The 22,089-nt window shown below is 46.5% G+C and overlaps 1 protein-coding gene across 4 annotated transcripts; it reads left to right on the top strand.

Annotated features, from left to right (window-relative positions):
- The first annotated feature begins 8,031 nt into the window (after positions 1 to 8,031).
- On the top strand, positions 8,032 to 21,835 carry WNT5A (Wnt family member 5A). Of its 4 annotated transcripts, none has more exons than XM_052678797.1 (5): positions 8,032 to 8,404; positions 10,950 to 11,083; positions 12,231 to 12,496; positions 17,133 to 17,425; positions 18,923 to 21,835. In XM_052678797.1, exons 1-5 carry the CDS (start codon positions 8,399 to 8,401, stop codon positions 19,379 to 19,381), a joined length of 1,158 nt encoding a protein of 385 aa, XP_052534757.1. In that variant the 5' UTR covers positions 8,032 to 8,398; the 3' UTR covers positions 19,382 to 21,835. The 4 variants fall into 4 exon arrangements, with proteins under 4 accessions (XP_052534757.1, XP_052534760.1, XP_052534759.1 ...); XM_052678800.1 differs by lacking the exon at positions 8,032 to 8,404 and adding an exon at positions 9,565 to 9,671; XM_052678799.1 differs by lacking the exon at positions 8,032 to 8,404 and adding an exon at positions 10,329 to 10,644.
- The last annotated feature ends 254 nt before the right edge of the window (positions 21,836 to 22,089 follow it).

The following is a 22,089-nucleotide window of genomic DNA, read 5'->3' as shown; positions in this document are numbered from 1 at the left end:
CTCTGGGTGATGAGGGAAAAATTGGAAAGAAAAGGCATTTTCTGAAGGTGATCTGTTGGACCTTGACACCACGGCCACTTCGAGAAGCCTTTTGATTACTAAGCGACAAAGACAGTAAACTGTAGCCTGAAAATAAAGCAAATGAGATGTTTGAATTGAGTAATTCACAGGAAAAGAACAGTGCCCTGGTGAGTAATAGACTAGTACTTTCATGAAGGTCAAGCACCAGGGGAATGGGACAACTTTATAAAATCAGATGGTTGTATTTTGCAATTTTGTTTCCAATTTGCATATGCAGAGCATTTGAAAGCTGCTTCCTTAAGCCATGTTATAAACAAACCAGCATTGAAGAGATGGTAGTTTTGATGTTGCACACATCCCCCTTGCACTACAGGAATTAAGATGAAAAGGACGCTTCCCTCTAGTGCTGCATCGAAGTAAAGTTTTGTAATTATGCTACACAGACAAGTTTACCAATTCTTACTGTATACTGGACACCAACGTAAAATGAATAACAGATTTTTAGGAAGAGCTTTTTAACAATTATTTTAAAAATCTGATTTCATTTTGAGTTAGCTTTCAAAATCCAGTCCAGATATATGTAAAGAATATAAAATGTAAATATATTTTCTAAAGTAGTACAGCATGTGAAATTTATGAATTGTTACATGCTTTGCTAATACAGCTGAGTGAAGCTTAGTCTCAGATCAGATAGAATCTTTTAGATAAATCATTTATGACTAGATGACTTCTTATCCAAAAGTCAAATATGTGATCATTTACAGAGGTCACTGGCTATATTCTGCTCTGTGTTCCATAATCAGTTGAAATAAACCCCAGGAGTCCCTCCTGATTGTATAGTCACAGGGTCACAGTATAATAAAATGCTGCTCAAGTTGTATTTCAGACAAGGAATGCTCCCCCCAGAACTATTCTAGTCTTAGGGACAGGGCTGTCAACATCCAATCCACTACAAATGGCAAGTATTAAGTTCATATATTGAAGAGAATTACTCTACATACTGAGTGGTAAGAAGTCCTGCTGCATCACACATTTAACTAAGTGACTTTTAAAATATATATTCCATACTCCTTTTTTTTTCCTATCTAGGGAATTATGTTGGGATTTGTAACTAAAGCACATTTTTGAGAAAAGGAGAGGTACTGAAAAACTTGGGAATATTTGTCTAAGGAACACAAATTGGTGTTGTGGGATAGGGAAGAAATGCTATTAGTTTCCATGGATATAAATTGAGCATATTTCTATGAAATCCTCATTATCAGAACTATCATTATCATATTTATCTTACTTATGATAATACAATGCTCACACTAGTATTGTCAAAAAGTCACAGGACGATGCAATTGCATGGAAATGCACTTTTGCTTGAAAAGTAGATAGAGTATTAGCATCTAGCATTTCTGTCATTCCATGGAAACACATGTGGCTGGTCAGGAAAGCACAATAAATGTTCTGCATAAAGCCTTGCAGAAATGAATGAGATTCTGTTTTCCTACAGAGTTCACTTCAAGCCGCAGGTCAGTACATCCACCTCTGCACTGAGTAAGCTACTCACTGATTCAGACGTTCTAGAAGGAAGTGGTTTATGAAGACATTAGCACAGCAGCTGCTTACATAAAGAAAAGTTGCTAAACTGGCAACCCGTAATAAAAACAATTAGATGAACTAAAGTGTGATGACTATTACTGTGCAATTAAGTGGCTACTTCTGTAGCCATTCCTTTGCTTGTCTGCTTTGTTAAAAGTGATATCACAGAGTCACCGCTGTGCTTTGAATTATAGGTTATTCCAGCCTGCTTGAATGGAAGAAATGCTGTGACCAGGAAAGATGCCAATGAGTCAGGGCTGGGCAATTGCTACAGCTGTTCAAAGAAGCACACTGGGCAGCAATGAATACCTGTCATGCTATCCCAGAAGCTATTTGACAAAAAGTGTTCTGTAACGTTATAAAGAACAGAAGGCCATCTCCAATGGCATGATAAACTCCTTGGATGCTTTTTCTCTGCCTTTAAATGAAGAATGAGAACAAGAGGAATACATGTTCTTGGACTTTTCTACCCAAATGCAGGTAGGCTGGAGAGCAGCAGAGCCTCACTGCAACAAACCTCATCCACTTTATTAGCAGGCCCTGCCCAAAGCATGGCATGCTTCCAACCACCACAGTCCTTGCTTCTTTCATAGTTACACCAGGAACATTTTTTGTCACATCCCTTCTGAGAAAGTGACAGTCTTTTGCCTCCTAAAGAGAAGAAGAGAATGAAAGGAAGTCAATGAAAAATGAATTTCCAACTCTTCAAGTCTGGATTAGTGTTTTTAGCAGGGGTAGCCCTTGCCCTCAGTGCCATGTCTACACTCACTGACCCTGTGCAGTCTCGACGCCCATGAGATCACTCAGCCTGGTCCCATGGCTGCATTGCTGGTGTAACCTTGTCTTAGTCACTGTGGGCAAACATTTACACCATCAGTGCTGTTGCCAAGTTTTCACAGTTTCTGTTTAAACTGAGGAAAACCATGTAGGTCTGAAATGAGACCTTAATTGTTCCATGAAAACATAGAGACGAGAGTACCACGAGGGCAAGTCAGAAAGTGCCTAATTAAATAGTGAAAATGAAAAGTTCAAAGTTAATCTAGACCTTAAATATCTCCTTAAAATGAGTCATTACACAGTATTATTACAAATAACTGGTAAGAATCAGTTCACAGACTATTGTGAAGCTGGAAAGATAGGGTTAAATTTATCGGATGCGTTGCTCAGGGTGCATAGTGTGATAGCTATGCTCAGGATTGTATTGGCTTTAAGCAGTCACAGACAAATATACATTGGCTTAGCTGTTATGACATGTCTTTAGTTCTAAGGAAATGATGAATTATCTAAGCAGTCTTTAAGATAAGTGTCATATAAGCTCTAACCAGGCTCCCTCCTCTCACTCTTAAGCACACCTTACTGATGATATGTCTGTGTGCACAGATTTGAAGACGTGCTCAGAGATATTTCAGGTCAGAGCACCAGACAGCATCCACCTACATTTCTCCTTGAGCTATGTAGACTTTGGGGATCCCAAATCCTGTAGCTGTCCTGCTTGGATAATCCTTGGCTAATCCTTCCTGGGGAGCAGCATGCAATGCAGCCCCACACATGTGGCTGTGACCATGGCAGGAGTGGCTGTCACACTGGTCCATGTTCATGGGGTGCCCATGGTACGCTGTTCTCTCTTCTCTTCCACATGTACATTTGTGCATGCTCGTGGTCTACTGATTTACTAACAGTAAAATCTGAGAGCAGTGCCTGCAATGGTGCGGAGCTGGCATGGCAGAGCTCCCTTTGTGGTCATTTCTGGGGAACGAACTCTGTGTGCACCTTTATGTGTGTGCTGGGCAGAGGTGGGCTCAGGCCATTCAGGAGAAACCTGTAAGAGCCCTCCAGAGTTTATGGGAGGTGCCTTTGGCCTCAGTGAAAGAAGGTGCTGGTAGCATTAGGAGAGGGAAAGTACTCCGTTGTTAAGGAGTGGTGGTGGGATTGTTTATTTTTCCTCCCATAAACGTTTTTTTTTTTTAAGGTCCTAATGGAAACAAAGCCAAGTATTATTCCTCTAAAAGCACTATTCTTTAAGTAAACCAGACTCGCTACTTGAAACATTCCAATGACACATGGTGGCAGGAGGGGGATGGCCGTGATGTGGATGGGAGAGGAATCCTGAGATAAAGACCCCAAGCTCATATGACACAGAGTGAGGGGATGGGGCAGGGTAAGTCAGAGCAACAAATGCTGCTGGGCTGAGTGAGCCCTTCAGTGCCTGTCTTTAAAGTTTCTTTCCAACTCAAATGATTCTGTGATTCTGTGACCCTATGACTACCTTCTGCAGCCTTGCTATTTCAGAGCAGATTGCCAGAATCTCCCATTCCTGGGTCTGTATGAATACAGAAACTGCTCAACAAAACAGCCAATGTTGCTGCGAGACACCACCCTGCACATGACCTGAACTGACTGCTGTCGGTCCCACTAATGGTGGCATCTGTGGGCATCCTGCTTCCAGAACTTTTGGTTAGTTCTCATCTTCATAATGAACCCCCTCAGATCTATTATGAACCCCTGAGTAAACACACCTGTGCACTGAACCCAGCCTGTGATCTCAGCAGCAGCAGCAAGGTTCAGGGGCTGCAGGGGAGGATGGAGTGAGAAAAGCTCACCCATTCTGCACATTAAAAACCAAAATTGAGTCCACAGCTGTCCTTCTCCAGCTGATAACACAAAGAAATGTGGAGTGTTCTGAGGGGGCTATCTGTTAGGCAGTTAATGATAATAATAAATCTCAATAGCCATCATCAATTCACAAATGAAGTGGTATATTCCTTTCCACAGACTTTACAGCTTTGTAGATTGATGCGTGCACCAAACCTGTGCTACTTCACTATGTGGCAAACTTTCCTATGTTGTTTACTGCTCCTTATTTGCATCCCACTGCCCCATAGAACTTCAGTTGGCAAAGATAAATACTGGTCTCTGCTCTGCAGTTCTTCCTCTGCAGTGGCTGCTGCTCCCCACGTCCTGGCTTCTTTCAGCATTGTGGATCTGAGAGAAGTGGTGGGGAACAGGGGACAGCATCCACACTCTTCTGTTTTCTGGTCTTTTCACTTGTCAAGGTTTCTTCAGCGGTCATGCAAGCTAGAAATATAAAGCAATTATTTAAAGAGAGAGAGACTTTCTCATGCTATTTCTTGCTTCTAGTGGCTGAGAATATAGGAACATAACAAAAAATTGCAAGATTTGGCAAAAAAAGATCACCTTTTGCATTTCTTTTGCAGGTTAGCCCTCTTTTTTCACAACAGAGTATTCTGTAGAAGAAAGCAATTGCATATTTAAGGAAAACAAATAGCCTCAGGAAAACACACATACTACTTCAAGGAAGTTACATCTATGTCCTTCAAAGCTTAAAAATTAAAAGTGATGCCCTGGGCAGGTGTCCCCAGGCAGTGGGCAGAGAATACATTAGATGCTCAGAGCAGCAGAGCATGTTCACTTTTGTCAAATGCCTCTGGTGTTGTGCATGGCCCTCACCCCAAACCCATACACATGTTCAGCAACCCCAAAGCAGCTGTAGGCAGTTCTGCCTTCACAGGGTTTCAGTGAAATGTGTGATATTTCCTATATCATTTATACAAACACTAAGAAAACCTAAAGAAACACACAGCAAATGACCTGTTTTCCCAGAGGGTTCTGCTTCTCTACAGGTTCTTCGTGATGGAGCAACATGCATCACCCTCTGACTGGCTGTTTGCCATCAGCCGGTGTGAAAAGCCAGAAATCACACAGCAGCACTGCGATGAACACATGCACACAGTGCTCTGGTGCGACAGCCCTTAGTTAAGGTGCATTATTCTGCAGAATAATAAAATGGCAGAAACCCACCTGAGACACTGGAAATAATTTATTTCTGTCTTACAGAGAACTGTTGAGCCACCAGAGCTATGGCCGACCTCCATCTCTCTAACCAGCTGCATTGTTCTTCTGGGCTTCTGCTGTTCGGATATTCACCGACACTTTTGCACTTCCTATTACGTTACTGAGCAGCCTGCGGTTTTGGGGTGTTTTGTTGTTGTTGTTTTTTAAATTATTATTTCATTTTTTATTTATTTTTTCCTCGTGAAAATGCTCAGATGTTTGCAGTAGGCACATGGCACGACTGTCCTGTTAACCAGGGTGCTCCATGACCAGCAACCCCACAAACCCACAGCTCAGGCAGCACCAATGCCTGCAACGTCAGCACTCCTCCCTCCAGCCCCCTTTAGCTTCACCCAGCTGGTTTAAATAGCGAGGAGAAATTAAAATTCTTCAAGCCTTGCAGGATGTTTGGATTTCTGCCCTTTATTTCCACTTCTGTGAGCCACGGTTTGAAAATGTGCCCATGATTTATTCATTCCCCAGTCCTATTGCTGTGTACACCAGCACCCAGGAGCGCCTGCTGAGCCCACAGCACTATGCCATGACCCGATGCCGAACATCCCTTGGGAATACAGGCACACGGTGAACAGCTCGGGGCTCTTTATTAGCTGATTTCAGGCGATCTTTCCTGTTTTACAGCACAGCTCCTCCCCTCTTTCCAGATTTCTGCTATTCTTTCCTAATTCTAGTGATTTGAGAAATGACCTTTAACCCACGCCGTCTGCAGACTCCTAAAGGGGATAATTGAAATGCCACACTAAACCAAAGGCAATAAAATATTATTTACCAGGCATAAAACTCAGGTTGGCCTTCCGCACAGCAATGAACCCCTTTATCTCTCCCTCCCCCTGTACACCCACCTCCCAGTCCGGGTGCCCGGTGCCGCACCTCATTTACCCGAGGAGCGAACCCGGGATGCCCTATGGTGCAGCTCCCCTACACCGGGCACCGAACGGAGCCGCAGTGCAGGACTGCGGGCGGACAAGAGCCGGGGGCTTGCGGATGGAGGGGGCTTTGCCCAGGGGCAGCGCGTATCTGGAAGGCTGCACCGCGGCCAGGGAACAGCTGCAGCCCCGGTGCGTGCGTTCCCCCTTCCCCCCATCCCCGTCGGACTGCAGAAGGGATTTTGCAGTGCAATGCATTTGAAGGAGTGAAAGCATTTATCGATAGCAGGGTCGCTCTCGCTGCCTATTGAGATTTCCCAGCGCTGCTCTGATAACGTCCCCACACGCGATCAGCAGTGCCGGGCTCGGGCGCAAGGCAAAACTTTCGGCCGAGGGCTGCGGAGCGGTGAAAACGCTCTGAAGTACAAAGGGGCCGCGGAGCCCTCGTCGCCTTCAGCTCTCATTGGCCCGTTCGAGATTGAACCCGAACAGCTTTGTCAACAACCTGCCAAATTTACAGCGGAAAAAGACGCTGGAGAAGGAGGAACCCGAAACGTCGAGCCCGTTCCGTCCCCCAGCGTTTGGCGAACGGTACTCGCGGTACGCGACGCTGTGTCACGCATCGCACCGCCGCCGCAGCCCCCTCGGCCCGGCCATGTGCTCCGCGCACCGCCCGCACGTGGGGAGCCCCGCGGATACCGACGAAGGGATCATGGCACGGGGCACGCAATGCCCACCCGTCCCGGAGAGGCTCTCTTGGACAGCACTCAGCGCTGCCGCGCGGTTCAACCCCCGGGACTCGAAGGGCCGCTCAGTGCGGCTCGCCCCCCCAAGGCGCCCCGGTGCTGCAGCAGGGTCCCGCTCGCTGCCGTACAGCTTTAAAATGCAGCCCAGTCTGTAATAGGTCGGCTCTGAGCGCATGCGCTCCGCACGAAGTTTTTCAGCTGCCGTTGGCTTTCCAACTTTTTTTTTTCTTTTTTTTTTTTTTTTTTATTTCTTTTTTTTTTTCTTTTCTTGCTTTCTTTCTTTCTTTCTTTTTTTTTTTTTTTAAACACTTTTAAGCAGCGGGGCGAAGAGCAGCAAGGAGAGAGCCGAGGGGAGCCGGGCAACGCAGCGCGGGGCCGCCTGCAGCCCCACTCGCTCCGCGCGTCCCTCGCTGCCCGGCACCGCGATGGATTGGGGGAACCGCCGCCGCCGCTCCTGAAGCCCCGGACTTTTCCCCTCCCCCTGCCCTTACTCGCCGTGTAGGAGCAGTCGCCCCTAAGACAGACACACGCGTGCACAAGGGCCCCCTCCCCCGGTTCTGCAGAAACTTTGGGCTGCTGTTGTTGTTGTTGGGATTTTTTATTATTATTATTATTTTTTTTCTGGCATTTTTCTTCTCTGTGTAAAATGGAGGGAGGCAGCCCGAGGAACGCTCTGCAGCCGCGGACGCCCCGCGCCGCGCCGCCCGGCCTCTGAACGAGCGGAGCGGTACGGAGGGGCGGGCGGGGAGCACCGCTCTGCTCCTCTCGGCTCCCCCCGCCCGGTGGGCGCGGAGCCGCCGAGGCCGGGAGCGCGGGGACCCCGCGGCGGCCCCACCTGGGCTCGGGCTGCCGGCACGGATCGTCGCCCGCGGCGCTTTCGCTGCCGCTTGTGAAGATTTTTATTTGCTTCCGCACAATCACGCCCACGGGCGCTGTGTGCGTGTGTGTTGGGTTGGCTTTTTTTTTTTTTTTTTTTAGGAGGGGGGGCTTTTTTTTCTTTTTTTTTTCCTTTTTTTTTTTCTTTTTTTTTTTTTTCTTTTTGCCTCTTTCTTCTTCTTCTGGTGGTGGAAAGCCCTAATTACTGCGATTGCTGATGGACCTTGGAAAGAAGGCTGTGCCGGTGCCCCGCTCCGCAGTCGGACCCGCTCGTCGCCCGCCGCCCCCCGCCAGCCCCGCGGGCCCCCGCGTTCCCCCGGCAGCCGGAGGAGAGCGCCCGGCTCCCGCCCGCCAGGATCGGATCTCGCCTCGCCCTTTCCCCCTCAGCTCCGCTTGGATTACAGCGCTGCCGCCGCTCGCTGATCCCGCGCCATGGAGGTGAGTTGGGAGCATTGCGGGGCGGCTCCGCGGAGTCCCTCAGCGGGGCTCACCCCCCTCCCTCTCCCTCACAATCCCCCCTCCCCGCCTGGAAAAACCTCCTTTCTTTTCTTTCTTTCTATTTTTTTTTTCTCTTTTTTTTCTTTCTTTTTTTTCTTTTCTTTTCTTTTTTTTTTTTTTCCACGCGGTGCTGCCGGTGGCTGCGCACCCGGTGCCCCATCCCGGCGGCTTTAAAGACATCGGCCCGAACTTCCCCAACTTCCTCGCGGAGGATCGCTGTGGAGGAACCCGGTGCCTGTGCCTTTAAGGAACGCTGGCTGGGGGCCAGCCGAGGACCCGGAGTCAGCCCCCCCTCTCCACCCCCCCCTCCCCACCTCCGCCCCCCTTTAACTTTATTCTAAGTTTCTGGAGATTATCACTCTGCATCTGCAGAGGGTCCCGCCTGGGGCAGAGTGGAGGATCGCGGCTCCTTGGGGTCCCCTCGGCGCTGCGAGGACTCCATGTTGGAGAGCCTTTTCCTTGTTTGTTTGTTTGTCGTTGGCAATTGTATGCTAACTCGGTGGGTCACCCAGAGTTCAGGCGGATCGAGCCCCGACGTTTCCCCGGGCCGCCGGAGCCGGAGGTGCGCGTCCTCCCCGGGGGCACCCCGGCCCCGCGCACGGCGCTCCGAGGCGGCCGCCCCCCGCGGACAGCCCCCGGCCGCCCCCTCTCCCCGGAGCCGGGATCACGGTGCCGCCCGCCCGCAGGTAGCAGCGTTGCCGGCGCTCCAGATGCCCTCGCGGCTCTCCAGACGCCCCGTGTAAAACACGATCACAGGCGTAAAGCCGCCGCCTTCATCTCGGCGACGAGCGCGGGATCCGCATGGGGTGCATTAAATACCACAACCCGATCTCCGCGGCCCTACAAAGTTGAAAACGGTGCCTCGCGCTCCCGATGGCCAATCCCGCCGTGCTGCCGGCGAACCTTTTTTTTTCCATTTTTTTTTCTTTTTTTTTTTTTCCCCCCCCTTTTCCCTTTTTTGTTGTTGATGGCAGCCTGTCAGCTGCTGCGTGCAGCGGAGCCGAACCCCTGGGCGCAGGTGTCTCCTCCCGCTCCGGGAGGGCGAGAAGAGCGCTGGAGGCAGCGAGAGCTGCCGTCGGAGGGCAGCGGCCGCCCGGCGCCCCCCGGGGGCTGCAGCGGCCGAGGCCGCCCCCTGTCGGGAGCGGAACATCAGCGCTGCGGGCCGGGAGCTGTGGGGGGCACCGGACCTCCGGAACGGGGTAGGGAGGTACGAGGCTTTAGGCTCGCAGCCCGGCAGCATCGAGCTGGGGTCCCGCTGGGGTCCCGCTGGGGTCCGGTGTCTTCGAAGTTCTCAGGCTCGGGCAGCTTTGCGGCGTTTCTTTAGTGTTGTTATCTGAGGAATTCGTGGATGCAAAGAAATAAACCCCAAACCCACCCGTTGGTGTTCGCGGGCCGTAGAGAGCTCCCAGCACATAGTGCTCAGCCCCATTCCCTGCTCGTTATGTGGCTTTCGGACCTCTCCCGAGCCTCATCCCGTCCGGAACGCAGCGAGGAGCGGGCCGTTCTGTCGGGGCTGAGCCCCGCAGGATGAACGCGGCCCGGCCAGATTCGCCTGGTTAAGGGCTCCAGGGTGATGGGGACGGTCCCGCCGTGTTCCGGCGCTCTCGTGTCAGCGATCGGTCCTCTTCTCCCGACCCTTTGCAAACAAAAATAAATTAGGGTTAAGAACACCTTGGTTTCGGTATTGAGGGCTTTTTAAGAATGAATAGGGAGCCCCCAAGTGTCGAAATGTCTTTTTTTTTTTTTTTTTTTTTTTTCTCCTTCCAAGGGGAGGGGAAATTTAAAAAAAAAAAAAAAAAAAAGCCAGAACCGTGAATGGCACTGGTTAGCGAGTTAAAGAGTCCCGCGTAAGGACGCAGACGGACCTGCGGGACCTGTCGCGGGAGCCTTGGTCTCCCGGGCCGGCAGATTGCTCGTGCTCGCTGCTCGGGACTGCGGGAACCGACCGGACCCGGCGTCGCCGTCGGGGTTGTTACCGCGCTGCCAGCGCCGAGCTCGGGGAGCAGAGGCTGCGGCGGGATGGCTTAGGGGTGCGGGCAGCGCCTTCCCCGGCCGGTGGGGGAGGGCCGGGTTCGGCACTCCGGTGCCGCTCGGGCTTTCTTTGCAAACCTGAAGCTGCTTTTCGCCGGCCGGGAGCGCTCCGAGTCCGCGGCGCTGGCTCCGGAGCGAGGAGCAATGGGGTAAAGCGCGGCCCGTGGGGTGCTGATAGCCCCGGGGTGGCGGGGAGGGCTGGGCTGGGGTCCGCCGTGCCCGTCCCGTCCCGCCCCGGCGGGGTGCGGAGCAGTGCGGCCGCCCCGGGAAGGCGGTGTCCGGGGGTGGGGGCGCGGGGTGGCCCCGTCCGGCAGCAGCGCCGCGGCGGGGAGAAGGGCAGCGGAGGCAGCGCCGAGTTAAAAGGGGCCCGGGTACTTCCGTTGTTTAAACTTGAATGCTCGAAAATGGTCTGAGAAGCAATAAACAATCTGATCCTTTTTTCTCCCCCCTCTAGAAATCCACTGCAGTATTAATCCAAGGAGGTGCTCTGGGGACAGTTGGCAGCACAATGGCTTCTCAGTACCTCGTAGTGGCTCTGGCCATCTTCTCCTCTTGTACCCAGGTTGTAATAGAAGCCAGCTCTTGGTGGTAAGCATCTCGTGTCGGCGTGCTTATAAAAGGGGGAGCGAAGTTTTGCTCGATGGAACGTCTGTGTGCTTGGAGTGTACTTTGTTTCTGGGGGAGTAGTGCATGAGGGGACTGCCTGGAGCCGCGTTGGGATGTGCTGTGCTGGGGAATGGATGTGTTTCTGAAGCAAGAGCAATCGTGTAGCAGCCTGTGCTGCAAAATTCAGTTTTTTAGAATGCTGTAGATTCTCTATGGATTTCATCATCCTTAAATTTGTAGAATTGCTTCTCTTCTACAAGACTTGCTTCAGCTCCCTCAGATGAGAGGTTTTGTATATGTGAGAGAAAGTACGGAATTACCTACAAGAACTTCTATGAAATTAAAATTTAGGTTCGAATTCTTCTGCAGCTTGAATATTTATAAATACATTTTGTTAAAGAAGAACATTTTATGTTTCTGCTTTGGCAACTTAACTATTTCTCGACCACGTACGATGTGGGGAGTCGTTGGAATAGGCGTTTTCTGCTCCTTTGGTCGATTCTTTTGGGATGAATCAACACTTTCTAACTAAAATGTATTGTGTTAGTGCTCCTGAAGGGCACTTAAAGAATTTAAAGGACAAAGTTGATTTTGTTTACAATGCTGATACTTCCCTCTGTGCTCACGTGTGCGTTGGGAAGGAGCTGGAAGCAGTATGCAACAAGTTCCGAACTTCTGCCTTCTGAAAGGTTTCCCTGCTTTTGTTAGAGCAGACAGAAATCCAGACTTACATCTAAAGTGTATGTTCATATGAAATGAGATCTGGGTGTTTTCTTTTGCTTTTTTTCATTTTTTTTGCTTTTTTGCATTTTTCCGCCTTGCCGTTGTTTGGGTCTTCTGCTATTTTCCCTGCGTCCATTTAAGTTAGGGAAAGATTGCCTGGATACGAGTCTTATTTCAGTCCATAATCTGTGGTGAGAGCCACATGGGTGGGAACTCATAAGCTCTGTTTTATACTGTCTCTAAAGTAAAAGTTTCATATTTACGTAATTTTTTTCCCTCACCTGCTAGCAAAAAACAAGGAGTCACAGACTCAGTGTTTATATGTAAAATAGAGTTTGGTTTGGGATTTGTAGACTTTTGTTGTGTTTTCTTTTCTCTTTATTAACCCAAATCTTTCTTTACACAGGTCTTTAGGGATGAACCCTATGAACCCCATGAACCCTGTGCAGATGTCAGAGGTGTATATAATAGGAGCCCAGCCACTATGTAGCCAACTAGCAGGGCTTTCCCAAGGACAGAAGAAACTCTGCCAGTTGTATCAGGACCATATGCAGTTCATTGGAGAGGGTGCAAAGACCGGCATTAAGGAGTGCCAGTATCAGTTCAGACATAGAAGATGGAATTGCAGCACTGTGGACAACAACTCTGTTTTTGGCAGAGTCATGCAGATAGGTAGGAAGCAACATCTTTATGATTAAACTCTTGTCTAAGGATATGTATGGCACATAATGTTCTGCATTTGAAGCTCTTGCCAGGTTCTTACTGCATACTGTATACAACCAAATGTTTTTTAAAGTTGGCAAAGGAGTTGAATTATTTTTAGCCAGAGGTGATTTCCCACCACTGTCCAGCCATGTCTTTTGGAAAGCAAAGTAGGAATATACATCTGCATATGGGAATTCATTCGAAAGGAAAATGGAGCCCTGAAACCTCCTTTTAGAAAACCTGAGACAAAAAAAAAGAAAGGTGAAATGGAAGATGTCCATGCTTAGCTCCATAGTTAGTGGCTGCATAGTGAATTGCTCTTGGTCTGGAGGTTAACTGAAAATTGCTGCTGTCTATTAGTGTTTATGGGCAATTCCTTCTTGCTTATTTCCAGCTATGGTAACTTCTTTTTCTTTGTGAGAAAGTTAGATTTGTGTTAAAAATAACATAGCGGGGTAATCTGCATGAAGTCAGTTCTATCAGGGCCAAACGTGTGATTGCCCTTGCAGGTTGTGTTTGCTGTAAACACGAAGCTGGTAGGAGGGACAGATTCCTGTGACAATCTTACCATGATTTGGTGGGCACCCAACCCTTTCCCCATGAGATTGTCTTTGAAATGTGCTTTTCCAGTGCTCACGTGCTGCCTGCTTGTCCCATTGTTTAAGGACCACCGTGTATTTTAACAGTCATGGCAAAAATTTAGCTGGTGCTACCAAACTGGGTCCATGGTGGAACCTTCATCTGACATTCCCATGTCAGATGTCAGATATTGTGCAGCAACTGAGAAAGCTCAGTTTTTCTGAATGACAGATTGGAGCTTCTGTGTGCTCAGTGATGAGCGTGCTGACAAACCCAGTGTTGCTTTTTACCTGGGTAAGGTTTTGAATTCGGATCAAAGCTGGCTTCACTTGTGAATGGGGTAACTCCAGTAAACATTGAAGGAATACCACTAATTCATGTTTGTTCTGTATTTTTTTTTTTTTTCAGGAAGTGTTTTTTATCTGGATATCCATTTTTATCATGATATCCATGTCAGATAAATAAAAGCAATGTATTATGTAAAAGTATCTAATTGGGGCAGCTGGTTTCAGACATACAGCCTTCCTGAGGCTTTCTCCAAGCACAGTATTAACACCCCCCATGGAGCATTTCCTTTTGGCCCAACCTGAGCAGAGATCTACAAGCATATGAAATGTGAAAGGAAACTTTTTCTGTTTTAATAAGCTAACAATTGCCAGTTAAATAATCTGTTTGAAAATTGGGCCTTAGTCCCTCAGCCCTTATTTGTTATTCAAGCAAGTGAAAATGAGCTCAAGGGGACTGCTGGTGTGAAGAAATGTGCAGGATTGGGCCCTTGATTGTGGTGTCTGTCTATGAAATAGGAGTTTCTGCCCTCCCTGAGTATGATGGATCTATTTAGAGGTGGTTTCTTTCAAGTTAAATAACTTTGCCGCACCCTTCTCCTGGATATGACTGTATTAGCTGATGTCTACACAGCAATTTATCATGTAATTAAGCCACTTATTCTAATTGCAGATGGAAGCAAGGTTAATAGCCATATTCAGGAGTTAAAGATCCTAAAGAGTGTATTCATGGAGAACAAGAAAGGTGTTGTCGGTGCCAGTGCTATTATTTCATGCTGACCTTTGGTAATGACCAGCTGCTGGTCTCTGAGTGGAAGGAAAAATGGGCACTTTTCAAGCCTGATCCAATTTAACTCCGCCTGCCTTACGCTGGCTTGTCGAGGGCTGTCAGCTCTTCCTTGCTCTCACCAATGTGAGAAGGTTGTGGTGCACGTAGTCTGGGAGGGTTTTGTCATCGGGGCTCAGGCTGTTGCTGTTGTGCACGGAATGCCTGAGCAGAGCACTGACTGACAGCGCGGTAATTACCGCTGCTCATAAATGGACAGTCTTTCTTCCAGGATTTATCTGGCAAAGTTAGCTAAAGCTGTACAAATAAACCCAGCGCTGGGTTTGGAAACTCGCTCTGTGGCTTATTGAACTGCAGCTTCAGGGCTTTTGTTCTTCACTGCTCTCCATCGCTGATGGCCCCAGGTCAGGCGCGGTCCTTGCTGCCATCTCCTGGGCCCGGGGCTGGCAGCGCTGGGGCTGCAGAACAGTAAAGTGCTAACGTGAGGGAAAAGAGCTGTGTCCTCCCCCCAGCTCGGTGTGCCGGGGTCTGAGCTATTCATGCTGAATGCTTTTCAAATACAGGACAAAGAACATTTTGTATCTTATGGTCAGGTATAAAAAAAAAAAAAACAAAAAAAAAAACCCAACTGTTCTGTTCTCGCAGACTTATTCATATCAAGTGTAAGACTCAGCTCCTTGCTCTGTGGGTGGCTTCCTACAGAGTGTGTATGTTGAACAGTTCCATTTCTATGTGTTACATATATGGGAGAGAAGGGACTCGGACGTGTTTGGAATGTGTGTTTCCCTGCCATGGCTACAATAGAGAGAAATGCTTGGCTGTGGGAAAAGACAGGTTTGACAGTGAAGGAAAGCACAGTTGTGCCTAAATACTTTTTTTTTTTTTTTTTTTTAAAAAAAAAAAAAAAGGAAAAAATTCAGAGCAACTCATCCATGTAGAATCATCACCCTTCCTGTGTTTGTGGGGTTGATGATTTTAAGCAGTGCTGGATTGCAGCCTGGGGAAATCTGCTTCAGCACTTGATGCTGCTTTATAGTTTGCTTAAAGGAGAAAGGTGGGGGCAACTCTCATTTCTGCACCCCAGCCTCTCCTTCTGTGTCCCACTAAGAGCAAATTCTTTAAAACATGCTTCAAGGTAATATTGAATATTAGTTAAAAAAAGCCAGCTTTGTGGGTTTAAATCCTGCAATAAACAGCATAGTTAATCACGTGAAAGCACGAGCTAACTAAACATGAAAAAGAATAAAATGGAAAGCAAGAGGCAAGTCCTGTGGTCCAAAGCAGACCACGATTCTTTCCTCTAAATCTAGTGGAAATTTTGCTTAAGGAATTAATCCAAAAATGTGCATTACAGAACAAATGGGAACATTAAAATCTGTATGAGGTTCCCCCTGCTATAGTTTGCAGTAAATGCAAGGCGTAAGTCAGCACATAAAGCCAAATCTTTTTTAACTGAAAAGGCCACTCCTGTAACCCTTTACACCCATAATTCATGTAAGTACTTCCCCAGGCAGGTGTCTGGGAAAATACAGCATTGTAAGTAGGGGGCAAAGTTCTTCTCATCTTCCTTAAAGCTCGTCTTTCCCAACATAAGACTTCTGATTTTTCCCATTTAAAAACAGCATCTATTACTAGAATTAATCCAGTGGATGACAGCTGTTACATTAACAAAGCTGCTCTGAGTGTGGTGTCATCTTGATGTTAAATATGGACCAGATTGTGAATTATTTATGTTCCAGAAGTGCTCAAAAGCTCCTATTAAGTTTGATCTGGCATGGTAGGCCTTGTACTAACAGTTTTTGCCTCAAAATGTTGCTGCCTAAGTACATATGATACGTCCAAAATGCAGCCTCTTAAAGACTTAATTTTACAGAGTCCCATGCTGTTCCCTGAGAAACTTGTAAAAGTAAGATTAGAAACAAGCTTGATCTATTGATCAGACCAAAGATTGGGAATAGAACTTAGAAAAACGGAAAACAATTATATTTAGTCTATTCTTAGTCATTCTGTGAATCCTTCTTGGAAAAGATCCAGTGCAGTGCTGTTTCCTAAGATGAAAAGCAAACTGCAAGTGGGTTTTCTGGTGCAAGTTTCGTGATTTTTGTTGTTTTTGTTTTTGTTTTTTGTTTGTTTTTGTGTGCTGTTTTTGAAAGCCCTTCTAGTTATAGTCAGAACTTGTTGGATCCTTGGAAAAGAGAGAGGGGAATTTAGGCTCTAAATGAAGGTGGGTTTGGACACTGTTGCGAGGGTGATACTTGGCCATGCCTAACATTGTGGATATTGTATGGTTTTCTTCCCAACATTTGGATCTTGAGGTTTTCAATTTCCACTTCAGTATCTCAGATACAGGAGAAAACTTTCATAGCTTTTTCTTCCCTGTAATTTGTAAAAGTGATTGTCCTTGCATTCAGTTACCTTCATCCATGGGAGCTGGAGCAGCACAGGTTGGTGCTGGATGTCAGTATTGCCCTGCAGAAGGGCACAGCTGATGCACAAAGCAAGGCAACTCTGCCACATGTTTACTTTTGTTAGCAGGAAGCTTTGCAAAATGCTGTAACTTTAAATAAATTGGAACTAGTGGGTGAAGTGCATAAATCATTTTTGAGAAGCAGTAATTTAGGAAACTGACTTTTTCAACTTTGCATTTGCCTTGTCTCTTTTTCCAGAGGGCCTGGAGACTGCTGCCCTCCTATTCCTGGAGGCAGGGCTCCTCTGCCATGTCGCTTCTCTAGGCACCAACAAGCAGCAGCCCCTACTCCTCATAAGCACCCGGTGGTTTTGGGGATATGGTATTCACCCCGGTTTTTTGGTGTTTTGAAGGAACACAATTCGGGGTTACTTTATGCGCTGGTAGGCAGATGAATGTTGGAGGCTCCTAGATGGCTCCTTCCATTGGATGAGCTGTAACAGTGCACTTAGGCCTTCCTGTAATGCCCCTCTTCTTTCCACACAGGCAGCCGGGAGACAGCGTTCACCTACGCAGTGAGCGCGGCCGGGGTGGTCAACGCCATGAGCCGGGCATGCCGGGAGGGCGAGCTCTCCTCTTGTGGCTGCAGCCGGGCCGCGCGGCCCAAGGACCTGCCCCGGGACTGGCTGTGGGGCGGCTGCGGGGATAACATCGAGTACGGATACCGCTTTGCCAAGGAGTTTGTTGACGCCCGGGAACGGGAGAGAGTTTACCAGAGAGGCTCATACGAGAGTGCTCGGATCATGATGAACCTACACAACAATGAGGCCGGGAGGAGAGTGAGTGCCTCTGTCTTTTCGAGTCCCTCCTTCTGGGGAAGGTTTGGGTGGTCACCTGCCTGCTTGTCTCTGTTCTGATACATGAGACAAGAAAATGGAAAAGGCAGGTGTAGGTGGCCGGAGAGCGTATGCATTCATGTTGTTCCTCATTGCCTTTCCCATGGAGCACTGGAGCTGCAATGCATTGTGTTTCCTTCCACGCTGGATCGCCAGCAGTGCCCAGCTCACTGCATGTTTTATTGGTTTGTGTTTCCAGTTGGTAGCGTGTGTGCTGGGGGCTTGTTATCTGTCTGGAACAATGCTGCAGGATTATTCCCACTTTTTATTTCCTGCTTTGAGAAGATGTGAAAAGCTTCTCCATATTATGAGAAAACATCATCTTCTACGGTTAAACATGTCTTTATGGTTTCTTTAATCTCAAAAAATGCCTTAAATGAGTGGGTGTAATCTTTTTCTTTTTTAATAGTCTGAATACAAAGAGCCAAAGTCATTATTTTCCTAGAGCTTTGACATGCCAGACATAGTTGGCTGGAGACTTTTCACTTGTGTTCTAAGGTGAAGTAGGATGAAAGATAATTGAAAATTAATAGTATTTAAATGTGAGAGGAGGGTTCTGAAAGCAGTGGACAGGCCAATTTACCGTTACTGAGAAGAAAAATGACACATTCACAGTTGCTAATGGAGACTCTAGCAGTTTCTCCTTCCTTAGCCTCATCTTTGTGGTGCCATTTGGCAGCACTAAAACTTTCTGTAACTGCTGGGTGGAAGTTGTCTGTGGTATCATCTAATGTGTCAGACACCAGGATTTTTGGGTTGGTGTCAACACCGACTCTTATTTCTATTTGTACAGGGCAAACGACTGATATTTCTTTGCCAAGGCTTTGTAAAGAGGATATTGCTGTGTAGCTCTGTCTTCCACCCATAGGTGTTTGGGGGTTTCTTTTTGGATGAAGTCTCTCTTGCAGAACAGTATTTGGGATAGGGAGATGATGCTGAGCCAAGAGTAGACAATTGGCTGCAGCTGAGTCAGGAACAAGCGGAATCTTAACCCTTTCCCTAATTGCAGCCTTAAGCCGAGATCAATAGAGAGTAACTCGGATAGAAAATAAAGGGATGTTTTACATTTCTCAATGAAACAGCGAAATCTTTCTCTGGCACGAGAGAGAATTCCTAAAATTTGAATGCAGCGTGACTGATGCTGCTGTTTGGTCGATGTGTGTTGTTGCTACATCTGTCTGTGTGGTGAAGGCAGGGGGCTTCAGAGAGCTCTCCCCACTCCCCTGCCCCTTTGTCTGTGTTAACAGAATGCAAGGAGTGCGTGGTATGTATGTGCTTTCTGCCCTCCCACCCTATTGCAGCAGGGAGGAGAGCGCCAGAGTGAATGCTGTGAGGTGTGAAGGGGAAGGGGACAGAGCACAGGAAAAGAGGGGAATGAATACTGCTGCAGCCATGCTAATCGTTCACCTTCCTTTTTGCTTTTCACCCTGCCTTCTCCAGACTGTATACAACCTGGCTGACGTAGCCTGTAAGTGCCACGGTGTCTCTGGTTCCTGTAGCCTGAAGACCTGTTGGCTTCAGCTTGCTGATTTCCGCAAGGTAGGCGATGCCCTGAAAGAGAAATACGATAGTGCCGCTGCCATGAAACTCAACAGCCGGGGCAAGCTGGTGCAGATGAACAGCCGCTTCAACGCACCCACCATCCACGACCTGATCTACATTGATCCCAGCCCTGACTACTGCATGCGCAATGAGAGCACTGGGTCCCTGGGCACCCAGGGCCGCCTTTGCAATAAGACCTCAGAGGGCATGGACGGCTGTGAACTGATGTGCTGCGGACGGGGGTACGACCAGTTCAAGACGGTGCAGAGAGAACGCTGCCACTGCAAGTTCCACTGGTGCTGCTATGTGAAATGCAAGTTGTGCACAGAGATCGTGGACCAGTTTGTGTGCAAATAGGAGATGGACGAGGTGGGAGGAACTGCAGCCACCTGCCTGCGAGGGGTGTGGGTCCCTCACCCCTTCCACGGGACTTTTTCTGCTTTATTTATAGAGTCCAGTGAGTTGTTGTCTTCTTCTAAGAAAAAAAAAGAAAAAAAAAAAAAAAGAAAAAAAAAAAAAAAGAGCGGGGAAAGGAAAAAGGAAAAAAAAGAAAAAGAGAAAAAAAAAAAGAAAAAGAAAAATATAAAGATTGCAAAGAGAAGTGCCTGGAACCCTCTCTACGTCCATCCCAGAACTGTGTGCGTCTTATATTTTGGCGGTAACAGGGGAGAACCTGAGAATATTTATTTTACAAAGTTTAAAAAAAGAAAAAAAAAAAAAAAGAAAAAAAAAAAGAAAAAACTTTTGAAAACAATAGAGTAGCTTGAGAGGAAAATCCAACATATCCTAATTAAGTCCCATGGGGCATAATACATGTGCAGTAGGCAGAGCAACCATGTAACGTGCTTGGGATGTTAGAACCATCCCTATGGATGTGAGGAACACACAGACCTGTCCATGACTTCTGGTTTCAGATGCTAGAAGTTGTCAGAATGGGGTATAGAAAGCTGTTCAGTACAACTGTAAATAAGAGGTGGTGTATTCAACACAAAGTGCAGTGTCAGTTGCATATCTGAATGCGCTCGCGTAAGTACGTGATGTCATTGGAGGGTAAAGAGCAAAGAATCATAAAGGCTTCAACTGCGCTATTCTTGAGTCATTGAATTTAGTTCCAGAACCTAACGAGACCAAAAAAAGCAAAAAAGACACACATACAGAAAAAATCTGCCTTGATGAATAGCAAAATATTCCCCAAAGGAGAAATTGACCTTATTAGCTAATTGTGGTGTTGGAGTATCTCATCTCGCAGAGCAGCGTTTCAAGAGCCAATGCAATGGTGGCTGCGTGGGGCACGGCAGCCCGGTGGGAGGGAAGCTGCGTGCTCACAGGCTGGGAAGCTCCAAGCTTGCCGAGCTGCAGTCTCCCAGCCTGGAAAGCCCTTTGAAAACAGAATTCCTCAAATTTGAAAATGCCTTAAAAATGGTGTAATAGCTGGCTATCTTTCGAAACACAGCTTGACAAAGAACTCCTCTAATTTTATGAGAGAAAATAAATCATTAGATATCCACTCTTGGAATGATTGATTTTTTATTATTTTGTTGCAGATTTTGGGAACGCTTTCACTCGGGGAGACAATAGTTTCATACTTTAATAACACTAACCAGCTATTATAGTTCAAGGAAATGTTGCAGCAATACCAAATTTATCATTCTATGTCTTTAATACACATGCTTTAGATAATATATTGCAGATATACACTACAACTGTTCAGACTGTACTTGAGCAGTTACATATATATGGGAAAACTGTGGTCTGCTGGTGTCTGATATTTCAAAGCTTTTTGTACGTATCTATTTTAATGATTTAAGAAATAATAAAACTTCAAATTACAGGGGCAGTTCATCCCCCCATTTTCTTCAGATTTCTTCAGGTTGGTCGGTGATTCTAATGTTTTTGGTGTTAAAAAAATATTTTTGAAAAGCTTTTATAATTCAGAGAAGTAAGCCTCTTGGGCTGTTGCTAGAGGCAGCACCCTGCACTTGAATTGATACCAGTCTGTTGATTACTTCTACTTCACTTACATTGTAGGGGCAATATTGATCATTACTGAAAGGAAACACCTTAAATCTCTAAAACGTGCTGCATTTGGCCCTTGGTTTTTAGTTTTGAAATGGGAATTATTTGATGAACAATCTGCATTCCCCCCCCGTGCTGTGTGTTTACACAGGGTTTCCTCATTGGTTCAGATGCCTCTTTCCAGCTCGATCCCATGCAAAAAGTTCAAGAAATTGGTTTTGCCAGATACCAAGTGAGGAAAATCTTTCACTTTAGCCTAGTTGTACTAAAGCCTTAACTTTTCACAAGCCTATAAGCTGTATCATTAAGTTCATCTTGATCATTTATCAGCTTCTTAAATGGCGCTTTATTGCTCTTAATTTATTGTACGAGGACATATTTACCCCTCATCTTCAGATGTTTGCAAAGACTATCTTTAAAGTAAGATAAATAAATAAAGCACTAATTCATTGAATACGTCACTTTTGGTTTTCATTATACAAAAACTATGATCATTTTTTTCATTTGCTGAGTCACCTCTTGTTCCTTTTTATTGACTTCTGTCCGAGCAGAACTGAATCTCGTGATCCTAGCTATTAAAACACTATTTAATGTAAAATATTTTACTTGTCATTCAGATATGTAAATCTTCTATGTCCTTTCCTCTGTTCTGTACATTTAATGTACATATTTCTGTCTCGCGTGATTTGTATATTTCACTGTTTTTGTTTTTTGTTTTTGTTTTTTTTTATTTTTTAAAAAGAAAGGATTATACCATAATGGAAGATAGACTATAAAAATAAAACTTTGGTTGTATATTGGGAAGTGGTTTTAATTATCTCTCAGAAGAGGATTTAAAACAATGAACAGAGCTGATTTTTAAATTTACTACGTGGTAAAACAGGGAAGGGGTTGTTTGCCAAACATACAAAATACATCTCGAAATTTTATTTCTATATTAAGAAAGCATACAGATGTAACTACTTTTTAAACAGAAGAAAAGCCCCCATGCCTGTCAAATGGAAAACAGTTCAGAGATGGGTGAAGGGCTTCAGGGTGAACGCTGCTCC

Source organism: Tympanuchus pallidicinctus, unplaced genomic scaffold (assembly GCF_026119805.1).
Source record: "Tympanuchus pallidicinctus isolate F22 unplaced genomic scaffold, pur_lepc_1.0 scaffold17, whole genome shotgun sequence".
Lineage (NCBI taxonomy): Eukaryota > Metazoa > Chordata > Aves > Galliformes > Phasianidae > Tympanuchus > Tympanuchus pallidicinctus.
The sequence above is the reverse complement of the archived record's forward strand: the minus strand, read 5'-3'. Positions and strand labels throughout refer to the sequence as shown.

What these genes read in the sequence shown, in the direction of transcription:
- WNT5A (XM_052678797.1), top strand. An exon ending in ATAGAAGCCAGCTCTTGGTG is followed by an intron (nt 11,084 to 12,230) that starts GTAAGCATCTCG and finishes TTCTTTACACAG; the next exon opens with GTCTTTAGGGATGAACCCTA. An exon ending in TGGCAGAGTCATGCAGATAG is followed by an intron (nt 12,497 to 17,132) that starts GTAGGAAGCAAC and finishes CTTTCCACACAG; the next exon opens with GCAGCCGGGAGACAGCGTTC.